The sequence below is a fragment of the Ostrinia nubilalis genome, chromosome Z (genome assembly GCF_963855985.1).
Source record: "Ostrinia nubilalis chromosome Z, ilOstNubi1.1, whole genome shotgun sequence".
NCBI classification, from domain to species: Eukaryota; Metazoa; Arthropoda; class Insecta; order Lepidoptera; family Crambidae; genus Ostrinia; species Ostrinia nubilalis.
Genome location: NC_087119.1, coordinates 15,183,540 through 15,206,768, shown reverse-complemented (window position 1 = coordinate 15,206,768; position 23,229 = coordinate 15,183,540). Strand labels below are relative to the sequence as shown.

The following is a 23,229-nucleotide window of genomic DNA, read 5'->3' as shown; positions in this document are numbered from 1 at the left end:
GGTCTATTTTCAAGTCACATTTATGGTATATGTTAATCATTTATTTAGAAATGAAATGTATTTTTCTTTAAGGATATTTATTGGGCTTTCAAATAACACCAATATTGTTGGGGTACCATGATTGTGTCAGAAGAAAATCTTTAAAGTTGGCGTCGCGGAAGGTGCGGTTTATTTGATGTTGAGTGTATTATAGCAAGTAAAGCCTAAAACCAATATTTTTCATGAATATTTTTTAATAAGATCATGCAATTTACGATTTCATTTTAAGAGTTTATTATTGAATTAAAAAAAAATAACACTTTTAATATTGTGTGGCTGGCATACATTTAGTATGGAGGCTGAAAACATCGAATTTTCGGATAGATCCATTTAATTCTGTAACCTATTACTGATACCGTTTGAAAGAGTTCAGGATCAGTTTCTTGATATCTTGTATAGTTTAGAAATAATCGAGTGAGATCACTCACACCGTATTTACTCCTAATTGCAACTCCAAAATAAGTCCTCATTCATGACCATTGCGAGTAATACTCGTAGTATTTATTTATTCTGTGCCATTACTAGGAAACTCCTATCTCTATTTCTGAGAACATTTCTATGTTATCTTAAACAGGTACACGACTGCCGTAAACAATAGGTGCGAACTTTAAGCTTTAAGTTCTTTTGTGTTAAACAAAGCAATTGAACATTAGGAAAAGTAAATTAAAAAATATCTCTCGTGATAGGTTTAATTAAAATTTCTGATTAGAGTAATCGTCGATATTATTAAAAAACCGGCTAAGTGCGAGTCGGACTCGCGCACCGAGAGTTCCATACAAACCTGTAGATTTTGATTTTGTTACAGTTTAAAGGTATTATACTATCAAAATTTTCAGCATCATATTATTATCATATTGTAATGATCTAAGGATAAGCATTATAATCAGACTTTAGTAGGTAACCCAAAATAGATCATGGAACATCGCACAGGAACGGTAGCAAAGCAACCCTCGTCTTAGCTGATAGGCAAAACCCGAGTCGCAAGGCAAGTCAAAGCCCTGCATACTAATATCATTTGCTGGCGGCCCGCAGTCACCGACCGCTCTAATCTCGTCCGGTTAGTCTATTAAATCCTTAAGATGTTAGATTCATAGAGTAATTTTAAATGTTAATCTCACATTAACCCTAGGCAATATAGATTAAATCTAGGTAGGCCAGCTTCCAGGAACAGTATCAAGCCCGGCGTGATGTGCATCTGCGCAGTACTCGCTAGCGTAGCGCGATATCGACGTTGGGCAGGGGGAGGTAGCTAGTGCATCTAGATATCCGGGCTGTTGCTAGGGCCGCACGGGAGATAAATTGAGCTGAGGGCGCGCGCCCGGACCCAGGCACCCCCGGGGTGGCGGGGCGAGCGGCGGGGGGCGCGGGCTCGCTGGGGCGCGAGGTTGGGAGATAGCCGGGCGGCGTCGGGCGGGGTCGCGCAGGCGCTCGCCCGACGCGGGTCGAAGCCCTCGCGGTTGCCGACCCCTGCGTCTAGGTCCCACATACACATCATTATATTTCCCAAAATAGATTTCATAACTAAAGGACAAAATTCTGAAAGCTTAAATCGAGGAGCAGATGAATACTAATCTAACATTCGGGAACAGGATTAATTCAATCAAACAAATAAATTCATGAAAGCGTAACGCTAGAACCTTGACAATAAAGTTCAAAACATAAATTTTATTTGGCCTGCTTGGGTTGGGTAAATGTTAGGAATGAACGGAATTTTATGCTTTTTATTTCATCAGAAATATGATACCAACATTTTTGGGTAATAATAGGCTGTTAATTTAGACTCATTACTCTAAATTTATAAATTAATCGTGTTCTTGAACGAACGAAATATGAAATTCATGAACGTGTACGTTACGTTTATTAAACTTTGATAACGTTATGTCAAACAGCGTGGCCCCGTGGCCTACGGGATTGGCCCCACCGTTCTAAAAATCACTGCTATCATCACAAACAACAATAGGAACAACCTTGAACTCTGCATGCGGCAGCTTAAAGCTCACAGGGAAGATTCGAATGTACCATGATGATGGGGCAGTTTGGGTTAAATAAAAAAAGGTCCACGACTCTATTCTTCTTCTTTCCCACCGGGTCACGGCACATTATTATCAGTCCATAATTTTTTGTTGCAAAAGCACCTAGTATAGTTAAGTGCATAATATCGACTTACTGGTTGAAACATCAAGAACTACATATTTCATATCGAAAGGTATTTTATTGATCAGTTATTGCCAAAATCTTAGATTTATATATTTCGCAACTTCTTATAATTTAGTAAAGCATTTCGAAATTTCGTATAGTCTTTACTTGTTCCCAAGTCAAGCATATCGAGCAAGAATCATGCTATCATTCATACGTTGACAATAAACACATACTCTCTTCGACGTAAACACACGATAATATTCAACGTAACGCATCGGGCTTCGTATCGCATTACGGGTAGAGGACTGCAGGTGACTACGGACGCAAATGCGACTGTAACTTGCTTGTTTATTTATTCATACATTATTTATTTTATATACTAATTTATTTATTGTAAAAAATAGCCATTTTAGTCCATGCCGTGTCAAGATTTTTGGAGCGAAACCGTTTGAAGAAAGTGTACAAGAGTATTTGTTTTTTAATTTAAAGGTTTATTCAAGGTATTAATTATATCTTAAAACTTGTCAACAAAACTTTAAAATTATTTACTTAAAATATTTTATTTATTGTCATATTTATAAAAGTTACAACGGTTTCACTTAAATCTCATCTGTCAAACTGCTGAACATACTGCAGTATTGTTCTTCACGATTGTACCTTTAATCTAGTAAGTACAGTATATTTATTAATATTGTCGTGGTGTCCTCCACCATTCAAATGAGCCAGTAAGAATATACAATCGTTGGTATACGATGTACTATGTAGATTGTACAGTCGACAGCACATCAGACCATACATTATTTTTGCAAAGTCGTACTTACAACTATGTAAGATCTTACAGTGTTTACGTTGACCTTCCGTCGTCTGCAATGTGTGTACACATTAAGAAGGTATTCTAACAAAACAACACTAATTCCGTGGAATCATAGCAACTACTGTTCCTGCCGTTTAACGTGTATTATCTAACCATGCAGTAGCGTTAGGTGGAAGAAATAACAGCGAATCAAAGTTAATTTAACAATGTGTGTTACTGTTAAGTATCTGATGGTAAGTGTAAACAAAGCAACATTACACATTGTGCTAGCGTTTGCATAAACAATAGAGTTCGAAGAAATATTCCCCATTGTGTGGATAATTTCAATGTTGCATGTATGACAAATAGAGTCTCTAACTAAGTCAAAAAATTATTGCTTTTATCGATGTTACAGACTTGGAAATTGACTTGGAAATGGAAGATTTGCATAAAAATCGCATCGAGCATCAACGTATTGTGACAAATTCCTATTAACGAACCTAATTAATATAATTATATGGCTTGTAAGTATGAAATTATAGAACAATATAACAAAGGAAAGATGTTCACGAATATTAAAATAAGGACTTGAAGATATTTCGAGTCGATCGATACCTACAATCGTCTTTCTATCCATGTAAAGTTACAGTTCCCGAGGTTAAATTGTTGAGGTTCTTATTTTATTTTATTATAATTCATAAACACAATGAGGAAAATATTACTAAGACACACGAATGTCGTGATTGTACGAGTCATTTTGGTTGCACAACGTAGTCTAAATGGTATCCTTCCGTTTGGCCAAATTACTTTTCGCCAAATTTCACTTCGCAAACAACTTATCGCCAAAGTTTCATTTCCCAAATGAACTTTTAGCAACTGTACTTTTCGCAACTAATTCATTTGGTCAAATTATCATTTGGCAAAATTTTACTTGGCAAATGTTTATAAAGCAAATGTTTTATTTTGCCAAATATTATATCCCAAATAATTTGTTTGGTCAAATTGAAACTTCACATACTTACTTACCCACCGTCACCCACAAATCAAAGCATAAGGTACATGATCATGGTTTTCCCAAGAATTTTATGTAAAACAAAGAGATTGCAGAAAATAGTATGGTTGCAAAAAGTAGGTATTGCGAAAATAGTAGGTTAGGTTAGGTTAGAACAGTGACCCTTAACGCGCGAAGGCGAGCGAAGCGTGCCGCGGCAGCGGCCGCCGAGCGCTAGAATCACTTCTATTGTTAATGAATCATTTGGAAATTTTGATAAAAAGAATGAAATAGGAAAATTAATTTAGAACAAATTTTATATTAACTACCCACTAAACAAAATAATAACCACACGCTAATTTGTATTCCATTCTATGCACTAATCAAGTTATTTTGTAAATAGTTTATCGTGAAATATTTTTGCCAAATGAAACATTTGGCAAAACATACTTTGCCAAACAATAATTTGCTAAACAATAATATGCCAAAAACGACATTTGCGAATTAAAAGTTTGCAATAAGTTGTTTTGCCAAATGAGAATTTGCCAAATGAAAATTTGGGAAACGTTGTTTGCGATGTGATAATTTGGGAAACGTTTTTTGGCCAAACATTAGTAATCCAGTCTAAATAGGTAGCACAGGACAGGACGGCTTATGTTTTTTTAATAATACAAAAGGGATCACACAGTCACGGTAATGTTATCTACACAAAGTGCACCCTTGTCTTATCATCGTTCGTTAACTATGTACCTACAGGCACTTTTATTTGAGCGTAAAATAAAAAGTAGGTAGGTATCGACCACAACGCACACTTTTATTTAATTATGCGTATTGGTTTGACCAATGTAAATGCAAATTGAGGAAACAATTACTGCATTAATACAAAATCAGCATGGTTTGTCGTAGTTGTCATTATTATTATAGTATCAGTCAAGACAGAATATGTAATATTCATTAGGTGAATCATTGCGAATGCACGAGCAGCGATTTCTAGTCAGACGCACAGTATACATACTGGTACATAATAATAATATGTTGATTGTACTTAGTCGCTGGAAGTGTGAAATTATTTCAATTTAAATAAGTTTTTTTTTAATTAATTAGTAATACCTACTTCCAATTAATGTGAATCTTACTGTTAATTCACTAGTAGGTACTAGGGCATGCAAACCGGTTAACCGGATAACCGAAAAACCGGATAACCGACACAATTTGGAACTCGGTTTTTGTCAGTTATAAATCCGGGTTTTTCGGTTATTTCGGTTTTTCTTCTACGATTTTAGATAATTTAATAACTCATACAAGAACATGCTTCTTTAGTCATATCAATAAAAACAATTATTGTAATGCAATGTGAATGAGTAGAGTATAGTCTATGGCTATGGTATTGAACTAAAGTACCATGTATCTTCTAGCTAAAGCTATTGGGAACGTGCGAAGTGGGTGGAAGGGGTAAAGAAAACGATCGCTGCGCTCGTCGCGGCACAAATGTGTAACATTATGGGCAAGGGAAGCAAACAAACTTGTCTTGTGACAAGACTCAACAAGACTCTTGTCATTGTCAATGTTGTTTTGATTTTAATGTGATTGTGTTAATTTATTCAATTGTATTGATGATATTGTACATGTATGTTGTGTTTTAGTTAATTTACAGCCTCCAATCTTTTCCAAGAGTAATAGTGTTGTAAAAGGTAAATAAAATTCAACTTTTGAAAAACAACTGTTTTTTATTTCATAAAGTTTTGCACTTACTATATTATTATCATTATAATATTAAATTAACACTTTCTTATCAGTATCATTACTGCAACACATCCAAACATAAGAAGTTAGCATAAATTGGATATATTTGACGTAATATAGATTTTGGTTCACAACCAGTCAGTCAGTCTTAGATACTGATCCAAACATATCTTGAAAATAGCTCCCTTTGGAATATTTACAAGCTACAAATTGACGAATAATGGGTTCTCCCCATTGTTGTTCGATGCTCGTTTTTAAATTACTAACTTTGTTGTTAATGTAACATATTAAAGCAGCAACATGTTTGTACTTGCCGCTCTGGTTATAAACGCAGCTGCATTTTACTCCTGTGACAACCCTAGCATGATCGATCTGTAATAAATGCAATGAATATTAATTTTATAACTTTCTCTAAATCTTTAGTCATATTTTTAGGTTAGGAGATTACTTACGTTTAAACTTGTTTTATAGGGTGTCGAGGTCACCGATGTTTGACGAATGATGGTGGCTCAATAAATAACTATTGCCATTAGTTCTCAGCTCTTCTACATTCCTCACATGCTCTGCTAGCACCAATTTTTTTCCTTTTAGCTGAGTTTGGGGTTGGAAACTTATTGTGTGTTTTACACACTCAAAACCAGTTTTTATAATAACGCCCATTTCTCCATAAACAGTTTTCATCAAATTCCATTCAACGTACCATTTATTGTCTTTTAAAGTATATTTTATTTACTCTAATCAATAAAAATAAGAAAGCTGTTGTTATTTATTTTTTGACATATGCCCCTTAAAGTTTCGTTGGCAGATGGCGCTAATGTCATGCACGTTCCCAATAAGCGCGCGGGCGCAAAATGGAACGCGCTTTGTATTTGACCATTGCCGCCATTATTTTTGCTTTGCTAGTCTCTGTCAGTGTCAACTTACATATTATTTAATTAAGCATAACTATGACCAAATGTTCTTCTTCTTTTTTGATGATGTTGGCAATATACACGTCGAGGTCGACTTGATTTGTGCCATTTTCCAGTATATAAGTGATACGAGTTACAAAATGAGATCAAGTAATGATATAATGAAGGATGATAGATGATCCCTTTCCCACCCTTTGAGTCTCAGTAAAGTTGTGGTGCTTTACTGAGACCTCCTATGGACAACTTGAGAGAACCAGAAGAATCACGATGCACTGTTTTGCTTCACTTGCCCACACCCATGGACGTTCACGAACACTCAATGGTTAATAATCCACCATTATTACACATTAATAGTCGCCCACACACGAATTTGAGGAAATAAAACAAAACCGCTAACATGACGCTTCAGATTCCCGCTAAGAAGTCCTGACCAAAGGTTTTGCTTTGCTAATGAGCGAAGTATCCTATTGTTGATCTCTTTATATTTGTTTTTTAATTAAACTATTCAATTGATCTCACAATATTATGTTCAGAACATGTAACTTCATCTTGTCAAACTAGAATATAAAAGAAATAAAATGATTTTTATTATAATTTGCAGCATTTTTATTTACATACAAACAGTCGACCCGAAAAACCCGAAAAAACCGGTTTAGTTCGGTTTTTAAAAATAAAAACCGAAAAAACCGGTTTTTCCAAACCGCTCGGTTTTTGCATGCCCTAGTAGGTACCTATATGTAATTTCGTATAGTTAGTTTCTTCACTCTAACACTAATATTTTATTAATTACGAGTATATAGATCTATCTTAATTAGTCCTTTTTTTAATTTTGAATGGAATTTACATACCCTGATAGTAATTTTATCTTATTTTCGATCTGAAGCTTCAATTGCCGGTTTAGTTAGTCACCGCATTGAAATTGATTGAATGATTACACCTACATTACAGTTTGGTTATTTTTATGAGGATTCCGTTAACTGGGACCGCAATTAACTGGGACCGCGGTCCCAGTCGCCGGATGCCTAAAAATTAAACAATTTTCTTCCGGCGACTGGGACCACTCATGGATTTTAGTACTGTACCGATTTTGGATTGAATAATATTTTCTTTTAAGTTGTCTATGAGTGGTCCCAGTCGCCGGAAGAAAATTATTAATTTTTTATGGATCCGGCGACTGGGACCGCGGTCCTAGTTAATTGCGGTCCCAGTCGCCGGAAGCCTCATTTTTATGTGCATCAGAACTGCGACTCTACCTTGGGAATAAAAAAACCTTCTCATTTTAGAACCAAATCCATTTATTTCAATTGATTTGTTCCATATTCAGGAAAACTAATAGAACCTAAATTCTCAAAGATGGTTTTTGCTACTAAAGGTGATGCTAAAACCTTGACGCTAACCACACAATCAAATCCTGTAGTTCCTTTTTATGCAAGGAAAGCGTCTCGTCGCAAATTGCTTGGTCGGTCATACTAGCAAACGTGGAGAGTATTTATCTTTGTACAAACATCCTCAGCTCGTAACCCATACTGTTGAGCTAGTAAATTCAAATCAACAAGAATGGTCATAGTTTCACCATTATCTTTCTTCTGTCCATACATTACTATTAGATTATTCTGTGCTAATAGGTAAATACACTATGTATTTCTATTTTATTCAAAGTTTTTAGTACATAGGTACGTATAGAGTTTAGACTCTACAAATTCGGTTTTAAGAAAATCAGCTAACTGTTAACTCGAGATAGAACCCACAGAGGGGGAAGCGCTTATCATCTTTTCATGAGTTAATGGAAAATAAAACTTTTCATTATAAGTGACATCTCAGACACAAATTCCAACCCTTTTCTGATATATCTGCGATCGACTTTCTACAAAAAATACACGGATGGTGCTGCTTAAGAATATTATTAAGTTTTTAAAATGCTTGTGCCAAATATCAGATTCTGCACTAGGTAGGTACCTACATTGTTAAATATAAGAAGGGATCCCCATTCTATTTCAAGCAGACAAAGTCTCTACTCTACTTCTCTGCTCTTAATTGCTATGACAAATAGATCCGACCCGCATGAATTCCTTAGCTCTTTATTCCTCATTCGTTAGGTTTATTTGATAGATCATTTATCTATCTTCGTGGTAGAGTAGGTACCGTCCTAGTAGCAGTGTACAATAAATATATCGGCAAACATGTTCTATGAATGCTGGTTAGCTTCCAGTATAATTTACTCTTGTAGGCAATCCGTAGAATCGATTAAGAAGCTAGTTGCCATCATCTCAATAAAACTGAATGAACGCAATGCGTTAGTGAATGTAAGTTGCCGCGGATAATTGCTTGTCCGATGTGCGGACTGCGCCGAGTGCAGCCCGAGCGCACGAGAAAGTGCAGCCGGCATGCCGTAGCTGCATGATTTCATAGCTCAGTGGTCAAACACATCGGTGTTTTCCCGATCACGTTGCAACAATAAATTTTATCAGTGTGTGTTACACATTGATTAAAAATTTGGAATGATTTATTGAGCTATAGGCGCAGGCCACCGACTTTTAGTTGGCCGATAGTTGGGGCCGATTCTAAATCGGTCTAAGGTGCGCACTTTCATACATCTCCTTCTCCATACTAATCAACAGCCCGACCCAACTACAGGCCAACTAAAAGTCGGTGGGCTGCGCCTAGGCTTAAACCTACTATAGGGAACTAAACTAGATTTCCATATTCCGTAGTTTCCGTCTTATCATTAACTGAGGACGATTGCCTATAAGACAAAGAACAAGTACATAGTACCTATTCATAAATAATGAATACGTTGTGAAATATATTATGAATACCTATGTGTGATAACCACAATTGGGCCGAGACAACAAAATGAGACTTAAGGCTCGATACGCTCTGAATCGGTAAGGTATTGCGATATGTCTTATGAAGGACACGCTGTAACGGTGCAGGTGCTAGTTATTTTATAGAGAACCGCCTGCGTGGAATATGAATAAGCGGCTTTGCAGCGTAGAGCGTTAAGCAACGCGTAGCTCACTTCCGTCGTGTCTGACTGACTGAGGGCTGGCGCGGGCGACCCGCATACCACCACCAAATACGTCGCTCGAAACAACACTACCAGTTGGAATAATAATCGCATTGTTGCCGATGCTTCTGTTAGCGAAATAGATTATATTGATTCGCTGCACGACTTTATTACGATTTGTCTGTATACTGATCGGTCTGTCTGTACACAAATCATTTGACACTGTTGCAATACTGATGTATTCAGTTAAGATTTGTGTCCCCAAGTAAATAAGTTTAAATTTTACCTGGAAATCATTGATCATCTAATCTTCTATTCTGTCTTCTCTAGACAATTAACTACCCTACATCGGGAAACTATAAGCTAACTTGACCTAATAGATTATAATAATTACCCCTACCAGACACAGGACCGATTAAATTAAAGCTTTCAATATTTTTGACAAAGCCCTGCAGGCTAGACAGCCTGTAAGGCTGTAGCCCAAAGAAATATTATAAATCTTGCCAACCCCGCTAAAATTATAGGTGAATTCCGAAAATTATAACAAATAACTGTGATTTCATTGAATTATACACTTGCGAGCAAAAGTATGGAATCACTTACATGAAGTTGTTTCCACGCGATCTTGTGTACAAACCAATTTGTTAATAACAAAAAAAGTAGCACCATTTTAAAGATTAAACTTTTAACTTTAAATTGATACCAAATTCATTTAAATCACACCAGTATTTTAAAAGATATCCCGGCTGATGTAAAGAAGTAAGGAAAAAGACATGTATCAACTGTTTGATACGTCGCGAGTTGCGGCCTATTTACCCCCCATAAAAGCAAGTGTTTTCAGATTTTTGCTTTCACACGTTGATCCATACACATCTCCGCTTATTTTGACACTTTACCTGGGATTCTACACCTTCAGAAGCAGCACAAATCGTTGCACTATTGCAAGAAGGGCTCAGCCAGAGGGCTGTCGCACGTCAGCTCCACATAAGCCAGTCCTGGGTTTCGAAAGTTTTAAGACGCTTTCGGGAGACTGGTGGCTTTATCCCGAGACCAAGTTCTGAACATTGCCGGTGCACATCGCAGAGGGAAAACCGTTTTTTCATGTCAACTTCTCTACGAAATCGTCATTTGACTGGTATCGACGTCCAGCAAGAGCTCAGAAATGTTCGTAGGATAGCTGTTAGCAAGTGGACAGTTCGTCTAAGATATAAACAATAGAATTTGACTCCAAAAAGGCCTGCCACAGGCTTGAAACTGACGGCAGGTCACCGATAAGCACGCTTTCAATTTGCTCCTACACATCTCGATGGGAAGTCGAGCAAGCCACCCCCATAAGCCAATGTTTTAGCGAACCAGGACTGCACAAATCGCTCCCCAGGCCGTCTATAGACCCGACCTCTTCGACTGCTGCACTGCAAAAACAGTCTGCATTCATCGGAGAACAAAACTCGCCTCCATTACTCGCCTTCCGAGTGCGAGCTAATTGAAAGCGTGCTTGTCGGCGACCTGCCGTCAGTTTCCAGCCTGTGGCAGGCCTTTTTGGAGTCAAATTTTATTGCTCATATCTTAGACGAACTGTCCACTCGCTAACAGCTATCCTAGGAACATTTCTGAGCTCTTGCTGGACGTCGATACCAGTCAAATGACGATTTCGTAGAGAAGTTGACATGAAAAAACGGTTTTCCCTCTGCGATGTGCACCGGCAATGTTCAGAACTTGGTCTCGGGATAAAGCCACCAGTCTCCCGAAAGCGTCTTAAAACTTTTGAAACCCAGGACTGGCTTATGTGGAGTTGACGTGCGACAGCCCGCTGGCTTAGCCCTTCTTGCAATAGTGCAACGATTTGTGCTGCTTCTGAAGGTGTAGAATCCCAGGTAAAGTGTCAAAAGAAGCCGAGATGTGTATGGATCAACGTGTGAACGCAAAAATCCGAAAACACGTGCTTTTATAGGGGGTAAATAGGCCGCAACTCGCGACGTATCAAACAGTTGGTACATGTCTTTTTTCTTACTTCTTCACATCAGCCGGGATATCTTTTTAAATACCGGTGTGATTTAAATGAATTTCGTATCAATTTAAAGTTAAAAGTTTAATCTTTAAAATGGTGCTACTTTTTTAGTTACTAACAAATTCGTTAGTACACAACATCGCGTGGAAACAACTTCATGTAAGTGATTCCATACTTTTGCTCGCGAGTGTAGGTTGTAGTGCAAAGAAAACACATTCTTTAATCAATCAAACTAGCAATATTTATGTAGGTAATATAGGTAGCTTGTTGATTGTTAGTTACCTAATAAGAAGTTATAATGCCTGCTGACTTAAATGGGCTATAATAATAAAAAATATTAATTGCTCAAACAATTAGGCCAGGTTATTGTACTGAGCGAAGCCCGATTCAATTAAATATTTAAGAAATAAATCTTCTTGTAAAATATTTAATTCTAGCTAGATGACGTTTATCCTCTGACTTTACAAGGTGAATCAGTGACAGAATCAGACTTGTTTTATTTGTTCCCTCCCAATTTAGATTGGCACACATCATAATATGTACAACACAATCCGTCCCGCCCCACCGAATATGTCCCGATAGTATGTAGGCTATTGGATTGGACTGAAGAATCGACGGATTAATTTATTGATAGATCACGTCATGGCTCCCAGAGTACATTATAAACACTAGTCTCTATTAAAATTATAATTATCGTATGTGAAGAGATTGCTACAATATGCTGCATATACTGCATAATGATCTGAAAATAATTTTGTCTCTAAAAATGCAAAGATTATTTACTAGCATCCTGTACTTTGTAACTCATACCAGGCCTGGCTCACTCCGCGCGGTACATCCGATAATTACCTACAGCGAAGCGCCCCGCCGGCGGGTATTATATCAGTCGAGTGTCACGCGCGCGCTCGTCAGGACGCTGGCGTGCGTTGTAGTATGATTATTATTCTATGATCGAAGTATTATTTAAAAATGGACATAAAGAGAAAGAAATATTGTGCGGCGTTCGGGTGTTTAAATTCGAAAAGTAATCTACCGGATTCATCTTTTTTTTCGCTTCCCAAAGATGCTGAAAGGTATGTTGGCCAAGTGGGTAATCAATAATTACTAGGATAGTATAGGAACCTAACCTACTATGACTACTGCTCAGAATGCGTCACTGCTGGACAAAGGCCTCTCCCAAGGTTTTCCATAATGAATGCATACTTACCTACATACGTACCTCATTACAGATAAGTAGATTAATTATTTTTTCACTAGACAGCAACCCTAACAGCGTAAGAAGAGTTCAGAGGCACGCGATAGAAAGAGACAAAACTTGTAGGTGAATAAAATTGTAGGTACGTAGTGCTGTGCGAGCTGAATTCCACTGTATCGCGTCGTAGCAAGACTCGCATTTATTTAAATCGTCTTGCGGAGTAATCCTTCTGTACCTGTACTATTACTTATTCTGTGCTCATACGTAGTTTCATTTTAAGAAATTTATAATAAGCAACAAACACGCTTAGATAAAGTTTTTTTTACTAATTAATTAGGTACTGGTTAAAACAGCCCGAGGAAATCAGACTAGCACACGAAGAGCTACGTACGTACCATTTTAAATTAAAGCTAAAAAAAACTTCTATCCTCACGTAAACGCACTTTTATGTAGGCATGCTACTGCATTACATAAGATTATACTTAAATCATTGATAAGATTCACTTGCTTTACTATGTACCTACATTAAGCTCTACCAGGCTCCAACGATACATTTGCTTGTCTGCCTCTGCCATTTAATAATAATTACCTAATACAATAATAATAGTTTCTATTCGATTTCGATTTTTCGAGAAGTCGTATGAAATTTTAAGTTGTGATTTTTTTAACTAGACTGAAATCGTGAATAAATAAAATATTTCATAGAAGCGAAGCGTCTTTAAAGTATTTTTATAAATTATTCTAATTAATAATATTTCATATTTTAAATAATGTAAATGCCTAAATGTTTTATTTATGAAAAGAATAAAATGATATTGATATCGTAACATCAATAATGTTTGTGAATTATTCTTATTTTACTACCCTGAAATAGATAGGTAGATAATAAATAATCTTGTGAACTTAATTTATTAACTAAAATCTAGATTTCTTATTCTTATTCTTTTTTTTATGTCTCATAAAATAAAAAGTCTACTAAAATACAACAAACTACCAAATATGTAGCTAAGTTTTGAAAATGGCAGCAGTGAAAAACGCTAGTTAGGTGTTAAGTAGGCCGAATGATAAATAGGGTTCCATTAGCATTTTTAGGGGAACGGAACCTTAAATACAAAAAGCGTGACAGAAAATATCGTTTGCCCTCTCCTGCTGGTTATTGCCCAATTTGCCGTGTTAGGCACTCTAATTCCCGCGGCAAGCCAACGAGGCGAGATCACGCAATACTAAATTATTCCAAAAGCTGACTCTCTTAATGAATGAAGTGCCATGAAGCCAGAATAATTCAGAATATAGTTCAACCGACATGAAATTTACATAATTTAAGTGAAAACAGACAGTAATTATTATATCGGCCGGCCTTCGGCCGTTTGGTGTAGTGGTTCAGAACGGACTACTATGCCGAGAGGTCCCAGGTTCGATTCCCGGCCGAGCAGAAATTGAAATGGTGTATTTTAATTTCTGTGACGGGTCTGGGTGTTACTATGTATAATATGTATGTATTTAAAAAAAAGTATAATAAGTAGTATATCCGTTAAGCTAGCACCCATAACACAAGCATTAAGTTGCTTACTTTGGGGCTAGCTGGCGCTGTGTGAAAAGTGTCTAAAGATTTATTATTATTTATTATTATCTATCCAAGGTTCGAACGTAGCTCAACTTAAAGGACAATATGAATAAAAATCATTTTCACAAGATTTTAATAATCCTAAACCTTTTCTTTAGCTCACTAATTATCCTTTTTAGTAAAATACTGGAGGGTTACACAATAAATCCTAGGTCTTTCTTAATGAAAACAAACACCACATTTACATCTATGTACCTACCTACATAGCATCTTTACCATCTCCCAGACTATAAAAATAATTATTCACAGTACTAAGCCGATTAAATTAAGTACCTCGAAGTAAGTAGACCAGTTTAAGTACCTATGCCAATTCTATCTTGGAAATTGACGATGGCGAGCTTCTAAATTGCCGCCCACATCGGACTCTAGAGGTTGTTGACCGCGTTGTCATACACAAGCTTTACCATGACTTAGCCACATTGATTAAACTATCTCTTTAATTATTTCCACTTTGGACCCTATAAACCACATCTGTTGTGTTCGTGCCCGGGTGTGACAAGGAAAATCTGTAAGTATGTCACATTTAAATAATAAATGTTCTAAAAATGGCTGGTTTATTACATTAAGACTTCTTTAACTTCAGTAAATAATAACAAAACAATATTTTTTAAGGTAAGAATACCGTAAACCCGCTGAATACCAATGGCTCTATAGACTTTCATAACAACGTGACAGTACCTACGAGACCTACATGCCATTAATTTTACTGACTAAAGAAAGAGTGCGTACGGTCCAGTCTGAGGGAATAATGTATCATTGAATTCCGACCTTTGCGGCCAGCACGATAAGAGTACTGGGGTATGGTTATGATCGGGCCGGCATACACAAGGTTAATGCGAAAGGGCAATGGCCGCGAGCGGATACCGCACGTCCTACAGCGCAGCACCCTCCCTCCGATGCGCTAGTTGCTCCAGTCTGTGCTCCACACCACGGCCCACATGCTATACATACGGGCATAACATAACTCATTTGACAATTCTGCCCATTAGTATTATTCCCCTTCCTAACCTTTCTGACTCTTGTCTAATGTCTAATACTATCGGCGTCGAACAATACTACCTATAAGTACTTACTCTTGTTTGTAATAATCATGGTTGAAGTAATGGTTGACAATACAAGTTATTTAAGTAGGGTAAGTGCGCTAGTTTTCGTCCAATTATCGGAGTTGCCAACTTTGTGATGCGAAATGAATATCTTAAAATACCCTTACTCATATGTATCATATGTCATTTTAGTCCTTATATAGTCTACTTTACGTTAATATTATATGACAATAAGTAAATACCACGGGTTTTTTTATAAAAAATATTTTATGCAAAAGAGGCGATTTCACTAGTTTTCGTCCAAAAAAATCAGTTTTCGTCCTAGTGTACGCTAGTTTTCGACCACTGTGTAGAAAAAAGGGTGCAGTTGAATTATTAACTTAAAACCAATTCTACAATACAGTAACTATGGATTGTGGTATATCATTTGAAAGGTAATTTTGTTAGCTTTCAAATGATATCAAAAAGATTTAAATGCGTTTCTTACCTAAATTTAGGAAAATATTGCAATAGGTCGAAGGACAAATGGACGAAAACTAATCTACAGGAATAGTTAATTTTGGTTTTCGTCCACCCTAGTGCTTGCTCATGACGTCATGGACGAAAACACAACAACGTTTAAAGCTGTTTTTTGTTTTCGTCCACATCTTTTTAACGGTTTTTATGGGTTTATCACTGTTGAAAAGTGGACGTAAACTAAAATGTTTAATGTAATAGCAATAAAGATCATATTGGAAGAAAAAACATTGTATTTGGTAGGTCCATTGAAGTAAAATGATTATTAAAAATATTAACTAGGTGTCAGGGTTTCCGTCCACGTGGACGAAAACCAAAATCTTGCAAAATTGTTATGCTAGTATTAGTCCACTTAATTATCTAAGATTTCTATACAAAAACTTTAATAAACCCTTAAAATAGTGTTTATTATGCTAATAATTAGACATACGTGCCAAAAACATTACGTAAAGTAGCTAAAACAGTAATTAAACATACCATGAAAGTTCTCTACCGGCACGTTTTTTTTCTAACTTGACGACGTTTTCCATTCACCTGTGTGCAGCAATAACTTCCGTAGATTTTTTTGGAGTTATTACTTGTCAAATTACATTTTCATGCAGGCAGAACTGTTACTTAGATATTATAGATTGTAACAAGTCCAAACTTGCACGGAAAGTGAGGTTTGTATTCTAATTTTCCGTATTTGTTTGTGGCAAGTCGGTCAAATGGACGAAAACAGGAGCTGGACGGAAAACCGGCGCAATTACCCTACCAGTAAAGCAGCGTCTTCCTAAGCTAAGCAGTAACCTAAGAGCTTAGCTTCGGGAGCGGCGGCACAACATTCATCTACCTATCTCAGAAAGTATCGTTTCTTCCGAAATTTTCCGATTGTCTGGATTCCAATGTTGTTTTAAAGAGGTCTGCTCATCAATACGCACATAGTCGACTCGACATCAACCAAATGAGCCTAATTAGCTGTGACAGACACATTAAGCTAATGCGTTGCTGATAATGAATGTTGACGAGTAAACTTAAACTCCGAGCTTTGAATTATTCACAGACGAAAGCTCATGAATCATGACAGCCAATGAATTCCTAAGTTTTAGTTTAAATTGAAAAGATGCAAAACTCAATTCATTTTTTTTTTATTTTAATGAAATGTTTGAAATTGAGATAAATGCTTAATTACCTAATGCCTACTGTTAAACTAAGATGACCAATATGACCATGCCATAAAAGTATTTTTAGATTTTGTAATGAAAGATTACTTAAGATACTGTAAACAATGCGTAAGTATTCGCATTTTCGTTCCTATTATAACGTTATCCCACGAAGCTAACATTAACGCAAACATCATGTCGATTGTCTTGTCTTATCCTTGCGTGATTAAAATTATAATGAATGAGTAAGACCCTTGATGGAGCTGTGAAGCTAATAATAACTATCTACTGCATTATGCCATCTACATACTCGTAAATGCACATTATACTTACATGCCAGCGAGTTCTACGCAAAACATGCACGAACGAACACATCGTTGGTTAATTGTACAATTTTAAAATAAGATGTGAGTAAGTACATTATTCATGCCATGGGAATCCGCGACCCTAGCTTAAGAACGAGCGATTATTTATCTGAAAAGATAATATTGCCATCCAAAGAAAGAAAGAAAGAAGCACCTTCCTATTGTAAGTATTGTAAGAAACCGATAACCTGTTCATCCCCTTACACAGAACCTTGTCAGCCAAGTTGCTGAACTTAAGGTTTTGCTTACACATGGCTCCGCCGCGTCGTGCCGTGGCATCATATGGACGATTTCTCACGGCCTATAGTTTTAAAGGCCATCAGGCTGGTTTACTTCATATGTATCGCCATGGTGTTCATAATGTACAATTTCCCAGGGGACGACCCTATGTAGTTACGATTATATGTATAAAAATCTCGATGGTCAAGAATGTGTTATACACAAAGTTACCAAGTTTTCCAAAGTTAATTAAGCTTTATTTCCGTCATTTCGTCAAAACTCGAATATGAGTGCTAATAATATTTTTGATGCCTATTTTCTGTTATAGTTATAATATGAGTGCTAATAATATTTTTGATGCCTATTTTCTGTTATAGTTATGTATAATTTCCTAGGCACATTCTAGGAAATAGGTCACAGTACTTTAGGGTACTTGTGTATCTTAGAGCAGTTCCTACATAATTTAATGAGGATCAGTACTGTTGTAGAAAATTCAATAAAACTAGTATCTACGTTAATCTTTAAGACATAAGAAAGATATATCTTTTTGAATTATGCAAATCGGACCATTACTTACGAAGATATTAAGTAATAAACATAGGCCGTTTTTGCCGCTAAAAGTCAACGTACGCAAGGCCGCGTGACGTCATTATATCCGAATCGAGCGCAGCCGGCGTACTAATGGGATGGAAAATTTTTTTTTCCGGCTAAACTATCAGTTTTAGAAAAAAACTTTTAATAACATTTATTCTTCAAAATAAAGTAACCTATCGACCAGTAATTTTTAAAAATAAAAATTGTGAAAAATAAGTATTGCTATGTCCAAAAACCACATTTTCATAGGATTCGATGCAATGCGGAGACGCGGTTGGGGTGAGTGTAACTTAATGATTGTTTGTATTGAACATAATAATACATAATATGATTCTAATACCCAGTTTCTGGCCTGGGGGGGGGATAAGTCATACCCAGCTTATAGCCTGGGGGGAGGGGCAAGCCTTACCCAGCTTCTGGCCTTGGTGGGAGGGGGGAGAGGCAAGTCATACCCAGTTTCTGGCCTGGGGGGGGGGTAAGTAATACCCAGCTTCCGGCCGAGGGGGAGTCATACCTAGCTTATGCTTATTGACTGGGGGAAGGGGCTAGCCTTACCCAGCTTCTGGCTTGGGGAGAGGGGGGGGGGAGGGGTCAAGTCATAACCAGTTTCTAGGGCTGGGGGGAGGGGCTAGCCTTACCCAGCTTATGGCCTGGGGGAGGGGGGGGGGTCAAGTCATACCCAGTTTCTGGCATTTCTGGCATGGGGGGGTGTCATACCCAGCTTCTGGCCGAAGGGGAGTCATATCCAGCTTATGCTTATGGCCTGGGGGTAGGGGCAAGCCTTACCTAGCTTCTGGCCTGGGGGGAGGGGGAGGGGTCAAGTCATACCCAGTTTCGGGGGGGGGGGGGGGGGGGTAAATCATACCCAACTTCTGGCCGAGGGGGAAGTCATGCCCAGCTTATGACCTGGGGAGAGGAGAGGGGCGGGGTAGTCATACCCAGCTTCTAGGCTAAGATTAAATAGATTTCCAGCACGGAGCGGCTGTCCTTTCCTGCAGCAGCTGGCCCGCCCATGGGAACGGCGAATAGATAGGTAGGTGCGTAGGTTTAACTCAGAAAAACTAAATAACAGGTAGGTATTAAGTAGTGATGAAACGGATAGTTGTTTGGCCGGATACCGGATACCGGATATCTTAATCGAATTAATCCGAATAGAATGTCAGATTTTGCCACTTGTCTAGGGGGCAGATTAATTCGGGCGATTTTGGTTGCCATCGTGAGTGTGTGATTGAATAGCGAATTTGGCAATATTTTGACATTAACAGATATTTACCATTTATGTATTCGTCATTAGAGATAATAGCCCAGAAAAAGAAATTAGTTTTTTGAAAGGCCTTAATATGGCTTTTTTGTAACTTTTTGGACTTTAAATAAAAGCCGTAATTATTATAAGCCATTTTATTGATATTTATTTACCCCAAAGATTTAATGTATTTCATTTTATTAATAGGAAATTGTCGTAGTTTTTTAATATCCGGTATCCGGCCGGATAGTGAGTTACTATCCGGTATCCGGCCGGATAGTAAATTTAGGCCGGATATCCGGCCTACCGGATAGTTACCGGATATCCGTTTCATCTCTAGTATTAAGTGTACATCGAAATGATTTTCATAGCAATGTCTTATTGTTAGAAGTTATACCTTCTTGTTAGAAGTAAATAAATTAATACTTATACATTTTTATATTTTACTTGGAAGAAGATATGACTATAACAACACTTATGTACACTTTATTTGAATAAATCGCCAAATATACCACCGCGGAGACCCCAATCGCGTCTCTGCGTGCCATTGAATCGTATGAGCGTATGGATTTTTTGCGTTATTTTTCACAATTTCCATTTTTAAAAATTACCTATCGATAGCTTACTTTATTCTGATGAATAAATGTCATTACAAGTTTTTCTCTAAAACTGATAATTTGGCTAGAAAAAAATATTTTCTATCCACGCAGTACGCCGGCAGCGTTCGGATCGGATATAATGACGTCATCGTCCCCGCGCCGGGCGGTCAGTGAACTTTTTTAGTAATTTGGCCATAACTTCGTCAATTTTTGTCGTAGAACAAAAATTTTTGCACTGTGTATTAAGGATTTCTTAGCCCTATAAATCTGCATTCACAGCTAAAAATCGAAATGATCCTCATTGTAATCATTTCCGTTTTTTGTATTTAGACAGGAAATTTTATTTAACTCAATTTTTGTTGTCATGGTCAGTTTTCTACTTTCCTAAAAATGATAATTTGAAGTTGTTGAAGGAAACTATTACAAAAGAAAAAAGAAACAAAATATAATGATAAGTTAGAAATGTTTGAAAAAAAATAAAAATTATATGCATGCATTATAATAATTAATTTGCATTTAATGGGCACAGTGCTTGTCAATCCCAACTAATCCCAACTAATCCCAACTAATATTATAAATGCGAAAGTAACTCTGTCTGTCTGTCTGTCTGTTACGCTTTCCCGCTTAAACCTCGCAACCGATTTTGATGAAATTTGGCATAGAGATAGTTTGAGTCCCGGGAAAGAACATAGGATAGTTTTTATCCCGGTTTTTGAAACAGGGACGCGCGCGATAAAGTTTTTCTGTGACAGACAAAATTCCACGCGGGCGAAGCCGCGGGCGGAAAGCTAGTATTCAATAAAACATTTATGAAAGAGAGCAAAGCAACAAGATAAGGTAGAGCTTTTTTTAATTTTTATGATATTAGAATTTACAATCTACTAAGGACTCCTGACTTTCCATTGGATTTTTAACTTTATTGCTGTTTTTTTTTTCATTTATCCTAAGAGATGGAAAAAAAACAGCAATAAAGTTAACAATACACAAAATATTATGCAAAAAGATATTTCTAAAACCAATGATTTACGATTCTAGCAAGGACTAAAAGAGTATCTAACCAAATGAGGCAAAAATAAACGGTTAAATATTAGTTTTTAACCCTGGATGGACTTCATATTTTGGAAAAATTAGATCTTTGAGTTATTTTGGTGATTGCAAACTGGTGGTTTAGTTAGTCAAATTAGCTTTTTCCCTGAATGAATAAAATTATTATTGTCATTGATAACTCAATTGGGATGTTAAAGTGCACATTTGTTAATTTTTTTTCTTGTGGGCTAATTTTCAAAGTGTATTTGATGCAGAATAACTCCTATCTATTTACTAAGTGATGTTTTGAGAATAATACCTACTCGACTTTTTTTCACACACAATAATTAAGTAATTTATTTTGATATTTATTGACAGATCTTTATACAATTACAAAAACTTTCTTTCTCCTTCGTTTTTCCTCAATTTCTTACAAAATTATGTATTTTGTCTACAGTAGGTAGGTACCTAATTGAATAGGTAGGATCATTGTAGTATAACAATGGAGTATCCTATCCATCACCATGTATTAAATAGGTATGTACCATTTATTCTGCTCATGATTTTAAAGGCAAGTTAAATAAATTCGCATTGCAATTTCGCCAAAGCTGCAGGACCAAGCAAAAGATGCTTTGAATAGATTCAATTTCCATCTACCGGTATGTAAATTTTAAGTTATGGGTAACTTAGGTTGGGCCACGTTTTTAACAGTATTCTAGTCACAATTGAAAAGTGCCATAAACGATTAGGAGACTCCATTGTATAATTTGGTTTTAAAAAGCACAGCGGTTATTGTAGACGCCAGACAGAAAGAATTTTGAAAATAGTTCGATTCGGCACGCAGCGATTTTCGTTAAAAACAAAAGAAGGTTCGTAATAACATCTAACAATTAACTTACCTCATACTTGATGCCAGCCAAACGAAGCCATGTCTCTACTTTCAAGCAGTACGGAGAAGTCGATGGTAACAAAGGCGTCCGCGAGAACTGATACAAGTAAACCACGTCCTTTTCGTAATTAGCTTTGTGAACGGTGGGTTTTGGTGCTGGTGGTTCAGCTTTCTTTTCATCCGCCTTTTCTTCTGTTTTTTCTGGTGGTGCCTCCTCTTTAGTTTGTCCGTTGTCCACCGTCGTTTCTTCCTTCAATTCCTTCTCTTTTTCTGTGTTTTCCGGCACGGTTTTAGTGACTTCTGTGGCCATGTTGATGGGCTTTTTATAACTCAAAGTCAAACTTTTTAGTAACAATAATCACGCACAATATTTCACCAGTGTCTCCCGAATAAATTCAATACAAAAAGTGCAAAAAATTAAACTTTTCACCGGTGCTCATTGAAATACGTTAGCTGCGTTAAAAACTGACTCGCTGACTGCCGCGCCGCGCACCGCACCCAAAACGCCGCCGTACTCAACTGAGTAACTGGTTGCTAGGGGCAACGGAATAATCCATGTCGAACAAAACAAAATGGCGGCTACATGCGAGTCAAATCAACGCCTCTAAAATTAATGGCATTTTAAGGGTTGCCAATAGAATATTGCAAATAGCTTCAAATTATACAACTTAATAAGTACTAAATGTTATCAGTGGGAGAACCTAGGCTTTAAAAATTAGTAATTTATTAAGGAAATTAACTCCTGCAGTAGCACACAGGAAGTTGGAACCGAACTCTGTAGCGCCTAAATTTAAATGGGTAGATGCCTTTTTAGGTGCTTTTGAAGTAAAGTTCTTTAAATTTATGGTGGAAGTTAAATCTACTACCTAATTGCAGTATGTATTTAATTAACTAAATAAAACAAATACGTTATTAAAATAAGAGAGGTGGACGCTACTTATACAAATAGATTTCACGTGTAAGCTTAGATTAATAATCTAAGCGTGTAAGATAATAAACTGTTATAATTATTAAGCTAGTAAAGGTTTTATTTGCGAATGAGTAAACTTAACCCATTATAGACTAAAGGAAACTGGTGGTTTTAATTTTTTATCGAAATACTTAGTCATAACTGCAGTAACCTAAGGAATAATAGTTCAGTGG

The 23,229-nt window shown here is 36.8% G+C and overlaps 1 protein-coding gene across 1 annotated transcript in view; it reads right to left on the bottom strand.

The window, feature by feature from the left end:
* Window positions 1–22,611, bottom strand: part of LOC135086509 (failed axon connections) — a 38,909-nt gene extending 16,298 nt beyond the window's left edge. The window contains exon 1 of the mRNA XM_063981235.1: window positions 22,097–22,611. Within this exon, the coding sequence (XP_063837305.1) occupies window positions 22,097–22,396 (300 nt within the window). The 5' untranslated portion in view covers window positions 22,397–22,611. The remainder of the gene's footprint in view (window positions 1–22,096) is intronic.
* Window positions 22,612–23,229: the final 618 nt, after the last annotated feature.